The sequence below is a fragment of the Curcuma longa genome, chromosome 3, assembly GCF_044706935.1.
Source record: "Curcuma longa cultivar G26 ecotype Majalengka, Jawa Barat chromosome 3, ITB_CL_G26_1.1, whole genome shotgun sequence".
NCBI classification, from domain to species: Eukaryota; Viridiplantae; Streptophyta; class Magnoliopsida; order Zingiberales; family Zingiberaceae; genus Curcuma; species Curcuma longa.
In genome coordinates, this window is record NC_133863.1 from 21,098,524 (window position 1) to 21,110,057 (window position 11,534).

General features: G+C 38.6%; 1 protein-coding gene and 1 non-coding gene across 2 annotated transcripts; one reads left to right on the top strand and one right to left on the bottom strand.

Moving 5' to 3' along the window:
- Window positions 1-7,518: 7,518 nt before the first annotated feature.
- On the top strand, window positions 7,519-11,098 carry LOC141823868 (uncharacterized). Its single transcript, XM_074711077.1, has 5 exons — window positions 7,519-8,329; window positions 8,368-8,680; window positions 8,961-9,550; window positions 9,599-10,909; window positions 10,983-11,098. Exons 1-5 carry the CDS (start codon window positions 7,519-7,521, stop codon window positions 11,096-11,098), a joined length of 3,141 nt encoding a protein of 1,046 aa, XP_074567178.1.
- Window positions 7,987-8,093, bottom strand: LOC141825808 (small nucleolar RNA R71). Its single transcript, XR_012601559.1, has one exon. It is a non-coding gene; the product is annotated as a small nucleolar RNA R71 (small nucleolar RNA).
- Window positions 11,099-11,534: the final 436 nt, after the last annotated feature.

Below are 11,534 nucleotides of genomic sequence, written 5' to 3' on the forward strand. Positions count from 1 at the left end.
AGATTCTTTAGAAATGGTTAAAGGTTCCACAGAGTTCTTATAGTTGGGTATCAACTGGTGGAACCAGAGAAGGGCGGGGACTTGGTACAGACTCTGCACTTACTTCTGCAGCCACTTCAGCTAATATATCTCAATTTAACACATATATACCTGTGTTTGTGATGATTTAGGATTTTTATAGTTTAAACTGATTCAATTTTGGGTTTTTACATTTAAATAAATTATAAAATGGATCAGTTTGACTTTAATTGTCCTATATTGCTTAAATTAAGGCCTGATATAATTTTTTATGATTTAACGGTGAAATTTTGGCATTTAATGGATTTTTATTGATTTTAGGGCTAACTCAGATCCGACTTGAGCTCAACCGGGGTCAAATCGAGTCAATTCGTCAAATTGATCGAACCAACACGAAGGATATGACTCGGATCGAGCCTGATCAAAATTTCACAATTTTTTGGAAACCCTAGACTGCCCTAAAGCCCAGATCAATCCTGCACCGTTGAATCTGAAATCAAGGGCCCAGATCTGTTGATTAATAAGCAGTATAAAATCAAAAACCTTACCTGATGAACAGTGACCCGGCGGCTACTGTGCTTCGTCTCCGCGCGCTTCCTCCTCTGTTGAGGAGCGTAACTCTACAGCCGGTTCCATCCACCCAATCCAATCCCGTTGCCATCCTTGCTCCCTGAGAAGTCCAAATCTGGTTCGTTGAGTGAAATCAAGCAGCGGGAAGGCGCTGCGCCGGCGAGGGTTTCTCCGGCGTCGTCTTCTCTGTTCCTTCTTGTTCCGGCGATTTGCTGGACGACCCGAAGCTGTGCGACGACGAGGGGTCCTGCTGGTATATGTACTGGTTTGTCAGTTTTGTACTGACTTAATTAATTCTAATTTTTTTTAGATGGCACGGATAATCACCACGATGACTCGTCGCGATGTGATGCGCAATAAGCTGAGGGAAGCTATTCAATTTATTGAATATGACTCGGCTTATGGAGTTGATGGACACATTGGAAGACTAGACAGACTGTTCTGGCGTCTGGAGATGCAGGACTTCCCGATTCTGGATAATTACAGGATTTGGGCTTTGATTCGTTCATTGCCTGAAAACCTGTGTGATTATGCACTTCAGACATGGGGGCGCCATGAGGGGCGTATAAGTTATACCCAGTTGTGTACTGAGTTACTTCACTATGCTGATTGTGAAGAGGATCCAGAGGAAGATCCAGAAGAAGAACCCGAAGAGGATCCTTCTATAGAAGTTTTTTGTGCGGATTCGATACAAGACTCTGTGTCCTGTAATCATCCGAACAGCATCTCGGCTGAAAATGTTGTAGTTCAGCCTAAGAGGATAGGAAATGTTACAATTATTACTGCGCTAGTATTTGTACTAGTGGGAGTAATAATTGCCTATCTAGTTTAGTAGAGTTGTTTTTCTGATTATGAGTAGAATGTTAGAAGTAACATTAAGAGTAGAATTTGTTATATGTACAGCATGTTTATGTTAATGATATGTTCATTATATGCTGTTTATTCTACTAGATGCATGATGTTTGTGTTATATACTCTTTGATTAGTTCATTTTGAGTATAAGATAAATTTTAAATGATACGTTCATTTAATAATAAACATCATGATTAATTAATGATAAGTTCATTAAAAGTTGGGATGTATGTAATAAAATAGATCAATATAAATTAGATTGGAACATACAAATGATGAGTGAGAATATAATTGTCACTTGATTTTGTAAACCAAATCTAATTTACATTGAGTCCATTTAAAGATTACATACAGATAAATCATACACTGGATATCTAAATAATTTGTTTATTTATGATAGGTTATGGCAACAAAGAACATTATAGCTGAACTAAATAAAGGTGAAAAACTTAATGGGGATAACTACAAGATCTGGCACCTCAGGATACAATATGTCCTAGAGGAACAAGAAGTTCTAGAAGCTGTAAATCAGGTTATGGTTGAACCTGTAGATGGTCCCACTGCACAACACAGACGAGATCTTGATGCCTATAAGGCATGGAAGAAGAAGGACTCCACTGCTAAGGGCATTTTGATCAGTTCAATGGTGGATGACTTAGCATTTGAGTATGAGTCATATTCCTCGGCTCATGCAGTCTGGGTAGCCCTTAGAGAAACATATAGTGGAGTCAGTCTGAGCAAGCTTCGGCAACTGACAATCAAGTTTGACAGTTATAAAAAACGCCCGAATGTATCAATGGTTCAACATCTCCGGGAAATGTCGAACATGATTCGGGAGCTTAAAACTGCTGGTCATGAGTTGACCGATGAACAACAGGTTCAGGCAGTTATTAGATCACTTCCAGACTCTTGGGAAACCATGAAGCAGACTTTAACTCATAGTGAGAGTATTAAGACTTTCACTGATGTCTCACGCCATGTGGAATTGGAGGCGGAGAGAGTAGAATCCGCAAGGATTTCTGGCCAAGTCTATATGGCTGCCGGTTCTGCTGGATCATCTGGATCCAAGAAAAATAAATGGTTTAAGAGAGGAAAAGGAAACAAAAAGGAAGCTGCTACAGCAGGAGTGAGACCAGGCCCTATCAAGAAGAAGGGAAAGAAGACAGGGAAGAAACCTAAAAGCAAGTTGACTTGCTTTAACTGTGGCAAGAAGGGCCACTTCGCTCGGGAATGCACTGAGCCGAAAAAGGTAAATCCACGTGTGTCTTCTTTTCCTGAGCAATTTGTTGCTAGTTCTGTGTTGTTGGCTGATTCTTATCCTTTGTGGATTATAGATTCGGGAGCAACCAACCATGTAGCTCGGGAGCGAGTTACATTTGTGGAGTACCGTCGGGTACCAGCTGGCAACAGATGGATCTATGTAGGAAACAATGCAAGAGTTGAAGTTAAAGGAATCGGCACTTGCAAACTCAACCTTCGTGGTGGTAGTGTTTTGTTTCTACATGATGTCTTGTATGCTCCTGAAATTCGACGGAATCTTGTTTCCGTAATTTGTCTTCTTGATTTAGGGTATTGTATTAATTTTTACAGTCGGTGTGTTGAACTTAAGATTGACTCAGTGTCAATCGGATATGGTTATTTAACAAGTGGTTTTATGGTTCTTGATGTGGAACCAAATATCAATTGTGGAATTGATAGTTGTTTTTCAAACATTGCTCTTACTAGTGATGCAGATATAACTGATGAAGTTTGGCATTCTAGATTAGGACATATAGGACAAGAACGAATGAATCGGTTGGCAAGAGAGGGTCTATTAGGCACTCGAGCTAAGATTCATTTGTCTATATGTGAGCATTGTCTTGCTGGAAAAGCGACTCGGAAACCATTTGGTAAGGCTATTAGGGCTGAGTCACCATTGCAATTGATTCATTCGGATATTTGTGGTCCAATGAATGTGAAGGCTAGACATGGAGCTTCTTACTTCATTACATTTATTGATGATTTCTCTCGTTTCGGTCATGTGTATTTGATTTCTCATAAATCTGAAGCATTAGATTGCTTCATTCGTTATATGAACGAAGTTGAAAATCAAATGGAACGTAAGGTTAAGACCCTACGCACTGACCGTGGGGGGGGGGGGGAATATTTGTCTGATATGTTCAAGACAATATGTAATGATAGAGGGATTATTAGACAGCTGACAATCCCTGGAACTCCACAGCAAAATGGGGTTGCTGAAAGAAGAAATAGGACTCTTCTTGAAATGGTTAGGTCTATGATGGCCCAAGCTAATTTGCCTATTTCCTATTGGGGAGATGCATTATTAGCAGCGGCTTATATACTTAACAAAGTGCCTTCAAAATCAGTTCCATCTACCCCATATGAACGTTGGACTGGCAGAAAGCCGGATTTGAGTAATCTGAGACCCTGGGGGTCAGCTGCCTATGTTCATGATAACTCTCATAAATATGGAAAACTGGGACCTAGGGGTAAGAAGTGTATCTTTATAAGGTATTCTGATACTTCTAAAGGTTATGTTTTCATTGGTGAGCAGCAAGATGGAACTATCTCTGAAATAGAGTCAAGAGATGTCACTTTTCTCGAAACTGAGTTCCCAACGAAAGGTGAGGTTGAGAAGACAGTTCCTCTATTTGAGGAGGATGAGACATTATCAACCAAAGAGGTGTCTATAGAGATGCCTGAACCTAGTCAACCGAGTGGGAGTAATTTGCCTAGTCATGAGTTGACTTCTCAACAGCCCAACTTACGAAGAAGTATTCGTAAAATCAAACCTAAGAAGAGGTTTGATATTGAGAATGAGGCATTGATGACACTCCCAGTTGACGATGATGAACCTCAATCTGTTGAGGAAGCATTGGGATGTAGAGTTAAAGAAAAGTGGAAAACTGCAATGGTTGAAGAGATGGAGTCTATGAATAAGAATCATGTTTGGGACTTAGTCGATCTTCCTCCTGGCCGAAAGGCTATTGGGAATAAATGGATTCTCAAAATAAAGAGGAAAGCTGATGGATCGATTAACAGATACAAAGCTCGATTAGTTGCAAAAGGATTTACCCAAGTAGAGGGTATTGACTTTGAAGAGACATTTTCTCTCGTAGTAAAATTTGTATCAATACGAGTTATTTTGGCCTTTGTGGCACATTATGACTTAGAATTACATCAGATGGATGTAAAAACCGCTTTCCTTAATGGTGAACTTGACGAGGAAATCTATATGGTTCAGCCAGAAGGTTTCATTGCTGAAGGCCAAGAGGATAAAGTATGTAGACTTAAAAAATCAAGAAGTGGTTATCATCACAATTTGATACAACAGATATGGGGAAAGCCGAGTACATCTTGTTAGGATCGGTTGGTTCGCAAGAGGGAGGGTGAATAGAGTTTTTCGATTCTTCGTGGTTGTTTCTCTGCAAGAGTGTTAGCGGAAGCAAAATATAAAAGAGAAAACAACAGATCAACGCTAACCCGGTTTGTTTACTTGGTATCCACCTCTGCAGAGGTGACTAATCCAAGGATCCACACGCACGCACACACCCGATGCACTATGAATCTTCTCATTCTCGAAAACCTCGAAGGCGAAGAAACCTTTACAACTCTTTCGATCTCCTCAAAGATGATACAAAATAGTGTTCAGGAGGAGAGGAAGAAAGCGAAGAATAGAGAACAAACACGTTCTCAAAAGAAGCGAGAAAGAATGAAAGAATAGCAGAAAGAATGAGTTGAACTCGAGCAGGCTTCTTTTATAATTCTTTGGCATCAGTCGACTGCTGGCAGGGCCAGTCGACTGATGGCTTCAATCGGCAACAAAATCTCGCATTAAAGTGCATTAAATGCTTGCCAATTTTCTGCAACGTTCAAATAGCAGTTGACTGTTCCAATACCAGTCGACTGGCATCAGTCGACTCCAAGAACACCAGTCGACTGCCCAGTCGACTCCTGTCTTCCTCTGGCTCGACTGATCTTTCTGTGTGCGTCTGATTTAAGGCGAGGCTAGAAGGAATCAAGGACAAACACATTTGGTAAGTTTATTTCTAGGAATTTATTTTTCAAATATTAAAGTCCAGTCAATTGGCTTACACTCTCCTTTGACTAGACTTAGAAGGAGAGGCTTGTGATCCGAAGGTTAGAAATATTGACTATGTCAATATGTTTGCCATTTAAGAAAGCCGATAAGCTAGGGTTTTATGGTATTTTGATGGTTCATTTTGGATTTTACATGAACAATTAAATGCTTAATGACATAATTGGATTGTATTTGTGATATATTGTATATTTTTGATGGTTGATTTAATTTCTGTAATTTTGATGGTTAATTTGGTATTAATTGATTTTAATCTTTGTAGGACTCAAATTGAACCATGATCGAGCCAAATTGAGCCGAGTCAAGCCAAAATTGATCAATTTGATGGACCCAAACTTCATGATCAAGATTTGAGTCTGAAACCGGAGTCGAATTGGAGCTCGAATTGGGTTGAATTGGAGCTGAACCAGGGCTTGAATTAAGCTGATTTCAGGGCTGAACCGGCGCTGAACCACAAATGAACCCGGTTCAAACAGTAGCTGAACCGGCTGATTTCAAATCCCAGTTATAACGAGAAGTTTCACTGTAGCTTCGGGATCGCGATCACTGTAGCGCCTTCGTCCCGCGATTTTCTTCTTCGTTTTTTCTGTTTTTCATCGCCAGCGATCTTCAGATTTTTCTTCTTCCAACTTCAATTCCAGTTCCAGAGACGATCACGAGCTCAGTTTTGGCAATCAATTGGTCGGAAAGGCGCGGTGAGGGTTTTGCCAGAGTTTCTTCTCCACCGTGAGTTTCAGACGGATTTTCTTCGATCCAGACTGATCGGAGCTTCAATTGCAATCGGAGGGGTTCTCTGAAGGTTATTGAAGTTTCTTGAGCATTCAATTTACCAGCGATTTGAAGGATTCCAGCTTGATCTTCAGATTCTTGATCTGCTCTGTTCGGCGTCTGACGGAGGGTTTCTGATACGGATATCGGACGAGTTGATTCAGATCAATTCGAGCTGAGATTTGTGGCTGATTCTCTGGGATTTCTGATGGGTTTTTCAGATCTTGTGTGACGGCTAGATTGGGATTTGGTTTGGAAGGGAAGATCTGAAGATCTGTTTTCTGATTTCTCATTCATTTCTGTTTCTGATTTCTGCATTTCTTTAATTTTGAAATTCTTTTCTGTTCCTGAAATTTGTTTCGGTTCAAACCTTGACATTGAATGTTCAATTTGCATTGCTTTGTTCTTTGTTAGTTTTGAATCTTTTTCTTATTAATTCTTCAATTTGGTTAATTTTTTGAATTTTGAAATCTGTTATACATGTTTACTGTTCACCGTATCAGTTAATTAGAAATTGTATCAGATTTTTTATTAGATTGATGGTTAATTGCATGTTCATTGTGAATTGCATTTGATAATTACATTGCATTTTATCTTGCCAATTTGATTCTTTGCATTAGAATTAAATTTTTGAATTCAATTTTACTTTTTGTTTCAGTTTTTGCTTTTGTTCATTAATTTTGATTTTAATTTGATTTCAATAGTGCTTTTGGAATTTTTTAAGAATTGAAATTTTAATGTTTTACATTGCTAAGCATCTATGTTAGATATTTTATATTAATTTTAGGATTCCATTAGAATTGCATTTTTATTTTGGTTTAATTCTTATTTGATTGAATTTTTGTTTGTTGCTTTAGTATCAAGCTTTAATTCTTGCATTTTCATTTACATTTCATTTGAAAAAAAACACCAAAAACCCCCATTTTATATTAAAAACCCAAAAATAGAACGACATCCTAGCTTGATTCATACAATTCTCTACTAATCCTTGGAAAATACGACTCGTGGCCCCTATATTACATTTGTTTTGTGAGCTAAGGGTTTTCGATTATAAATTCTAATTTGAGGCTCATTCGTGACATCATTTGTGGGCTTATCAAATTTTGGCGCCGTTGCCGGGGAATTTAGTAGAGATTGTCTGATTTGAGCTATTTTCATTTTATCACTTATTCTTGCTATTCTTGCTATTCTTGTTGTGATTTTGTTGGTTTATGACCAGGTCTGCAGGTGGAGAATTACTTGAGTTTGATCCAGAGATTGAGAGGACTTGTAGATTTTTGAGAAAGCAAAAGAAGAATTCAAGCAGAACCATGGAAGAGAAGCATAAGACCATGAAGGAGTTGGCAGCACCTGATGATTCATACCAGTATTCTTGTATTGCTTATCCAGATTTGGAGGGAGATTTTGAGCTTAGATCCGGACTTATTCATTTACTTCCAAAATTTCAAGGGCAGTCTGGAGAAGATCCTAACCGGCATTTACATGAGTTTCACATAGTCTGCTCTACCATGAAGCCTCAGGGGATTTCTGAAGAAGATATTAAGCTGAGAGCATTTCCATTTTCTTTGACTGGAGCAGCTAAGGATTGGTTTTATTATTTACCTGCTGGATATGTGGCTAGTTGGATTGACATGAAGAAAGCATTTTTAGAGAAGTACTTTCCTGCTTCAAGAACGGCAATTATCAGAAAAAATATTTGTGGCATTCAGCAGGTGATAGGAGAGACTCTCTATGATTATTGGGAGAGATTCAAGAAATTGTGTTCAAGTTGTCCACAGCATCAAATAAGTGAGCAGTTACTTGTCCAGTATTTTTATGAGGGTTTATTACCCATGGATAGGAGTATGATTGATGCTGCAGCTGGTGGAGCTTTAGTGAATAAAACCCCAGAGCAAGCTAGGGAATTAATTTCAAACATGGCAGAGAACTCTCAACAGTTTGGGGGTAGAGCACTCACCACCAGAGGAGTTAGTGAAGTTCAAGCAGTTTCAAATGAGCAAAGGGAAATTAAAGAACAGTTTCAGCACTCACCACCAGAGGAGTTGAAGTTCAAGCAGTTTAGAACTTAACTTCATTGGTAAAACAAATGGCTTTGAATAACATGAACAAGGAGCAAAATTTTCCAATTTCTTCATCAACAAATCAAGCCATGAGAGTGTGTAGCATTTGTGCAAGTCAAGAGCACAATTCGGACTTGTGTCCTAACCTTCAACAAGATGAATCCATAGCCGCCTTGACTAGAGCACAATTCCAACAAAAGAATGATCCTTTTTCATCTACATACAACCCGGGGTGGAAGAATCATCCTAATTTGAAGTATGGGAATTCATTCTATCAACAACAAGCTTCCCAACAACCTCAACAATCAAATCAGTCCCATTTTCAAAATTTTCAGCAACCTTATCAAGGTAAAACCAAATTTTCAAGGTGGACAGCAACCACAGAATTTTCAACAGCCTTTACATCATTTCCAACAGCAAAACAATCAATTCCAACATCAAAATCCGAATTTTCAGCAAGCATATTCACCTCAACAGAATTTCCAGCAACCCTATGGGAATTTCCAGCCAAGTTTTCATCATTCACAGCCTCAACAACAGAATTTCCAGCAACCGCAATTTCAGCCTTCACACCAGAATTTTCAAGGATTTAGCAGCAATTTTCAGCAGCCTTATGGGAATTTTCAGCAGCCATTTAATCAGGGTTTTCAAGGAGCAAACTTTCAGCAACCATCATCCAATTTTCAAGCAAGTTTTCAGCAACAAAGTCCACCATTTCAAGCTCAAAACCAAGGCCAATCAACAAATTATCAAAGTGGACAGCATTCCAATAATTTTCAGCAGCCCACATCATTTCAAAATCAACAAAAATTCAACACAAATCAAGGGAGTTCTAGTGGGTTTGTTCAACAACAAAAGCTTGAGGAGATGATTCAACAAATGGCTATTCAACAACAAAATCTTGAAAGGCAAATTGCACAACTTGCAAATGGAATGAACCAAATGCAAACTCAAGGGTCAAGCCAATTACCCTCACAAACGGTTCCCAACCCTAAGGAAAACGTTAGTGCGATAACCTTGAGGAGTGGGAAATCAATTGCAAGTCCAAATATGCCAAATTCTGAATTTAATCAGAAAATTCCAGCACCATCACATTTACCTCAAAACAGCCATGGAAGTGATTTTTCGGCATCTATGGGTGGCACAAACTCAAAGCCAAGCTCTTCTTCAAGTGCTCCTACAAGTTTGGTTGAAGAACAAGTGGAAAACAGAATTTTAAAGGGTACTACAGCAGCTATACCAACTCAACCATCAATTTCAAGTTCAATTCAACAAAATTCAGCTCAAGAGGAAGAATGTAGGGTTCCTTTACCTTTTCCACAGCGAAGAACTCAAGCAAAACGGAATGTAGAGGAGGAGAAAACAAGAGAATATCAAGAGTTGGTCAACCTATTCAGTAAGGTGGAGGTTAATGTGCCGTTGTTGACGATGATAAAGCAAATTCCAAAGTATGCGAAATTTTTGAAGGATCTTTGTGTTCATAAGAAGAAACTCAAGGGGAATGAATTGGTTAATCTGGGGAAAAATGTTTCTGCACTTATTCATCAAGTTCCTCAGAAATGTGAAGATCCAGGGGTATTTACAGTATCATGTGAGATAGGGAGGAACATATTTCATAATGCCATGTTGGATTTGGGAGCTTCTATAAATGTGATGCCTAGATCAGTCTTTCAGATGCTTGGGATAGGTCCTATGCAGCCTACAGGAGTTGTCATTCAGTTAGCAGACAGGAGCCAGACTCACCCAGCTGGTATGATTGAGGATGTACTTGTCAAAGTCAAAGAACTAATTTTTCCTGCAGATTTCTATATTCTGGACATGGAGGGTGACTATTTGGCACATCGATCACCGCTTATTTTGGGGAGACCATTCCTGAAGACTGCGAGGACCAAAATTGATGTTTATGCAGGCACACTATCCATGGAGATTGGAGATACAGTGATCCAGTTCAGTTTGTTTGATGATATGAAGCAACCTAGAGAGAATCATTCTATCATGAGCATTGGTATTTTCGATGAGCTTGTTGATGTTGATTTATGTGCTGATCATGTTTTGTTGGATGATTTCAGGGATACTGAGGATGTTTTAGCTGTTGAGACTGAGATTTTAGATCCTATTTCTGACACATTTTTTGCAGGAGATGATCGAGTGAGTGTAGGGGATTGCACTGAGCCCCAGGGATCACCACTTTTGTTTGAGGATTCAGAGGGTCAATATGTGAGTGTAGGGGATTGCACTGAGCCCCAAGAATCACCCATATTTATTGAGCAGTCACTACTTGAGATGAAATATTTGCCACATCAAGTGAAGATAGATGGAGATGGACACATGATGACCTTTGATGATTTTGTGGAATATGATGGTGGAAAGGAAATAAAGTTGCAAGTTCAAGAATTTCAAGATCTATGGTTGGAAGCATATGAGAATTCAACATTTTACAAGGAAAAGATCAAAAATTTTCAAGACAAGCACATGGTGAAGAAAAAGTTACAATTTGACAACAAAATTCCTTGGTACAAATCGAGACACAAATTATTCAAAGGTAAGTTGAGATGTCAATGGAAAGGTTTTTTTTGTATTATTAACGTTTTTCCCTATGGAGTGGTTGAGATTAGGGGCAAAGCAAAAGGACATACATGGAAAGCTAATGACCACCGGCTCAAGATATTATTTGAAGATCAAGGAGTTAGAGGTGGATGGATTGGATATCATGGCTATCTACCCGACCTAAAGGGGAGTTTTTTCTATTCTTACACTTTCTTTTCATTGTTAATACCATTTTTTATTTTTTATTTTTCATTTTCAGTTTCATATCAGTAATAACATGCCATTTTCATGAGCATTTTGTTTGAAATAAATTTTTGAAATTCATTTCATGCATTTTTGGGTTTAAAGAATAAGTGTATCCCCCTAGTCATTTTTATATCATTTTAGAGGCCTTTGAAAGTGAATTAAATTTGATTGATTATTCTTGGAATTAAGTTCATGGATAAACACTCTTGGACACTTGAGTTACCCTTAGTAATGGAGTCTAGAGTGATGAAATTAAGATAGTGCACATTTTCTACCTAGTGAGGTTATACCCTATTGTGTGATGCACTTTTGTGATTGATTACTCTAGAACTTGCTTGTGTTCTTTCAAGGCTAAATTTTCTATGATAGGGTCC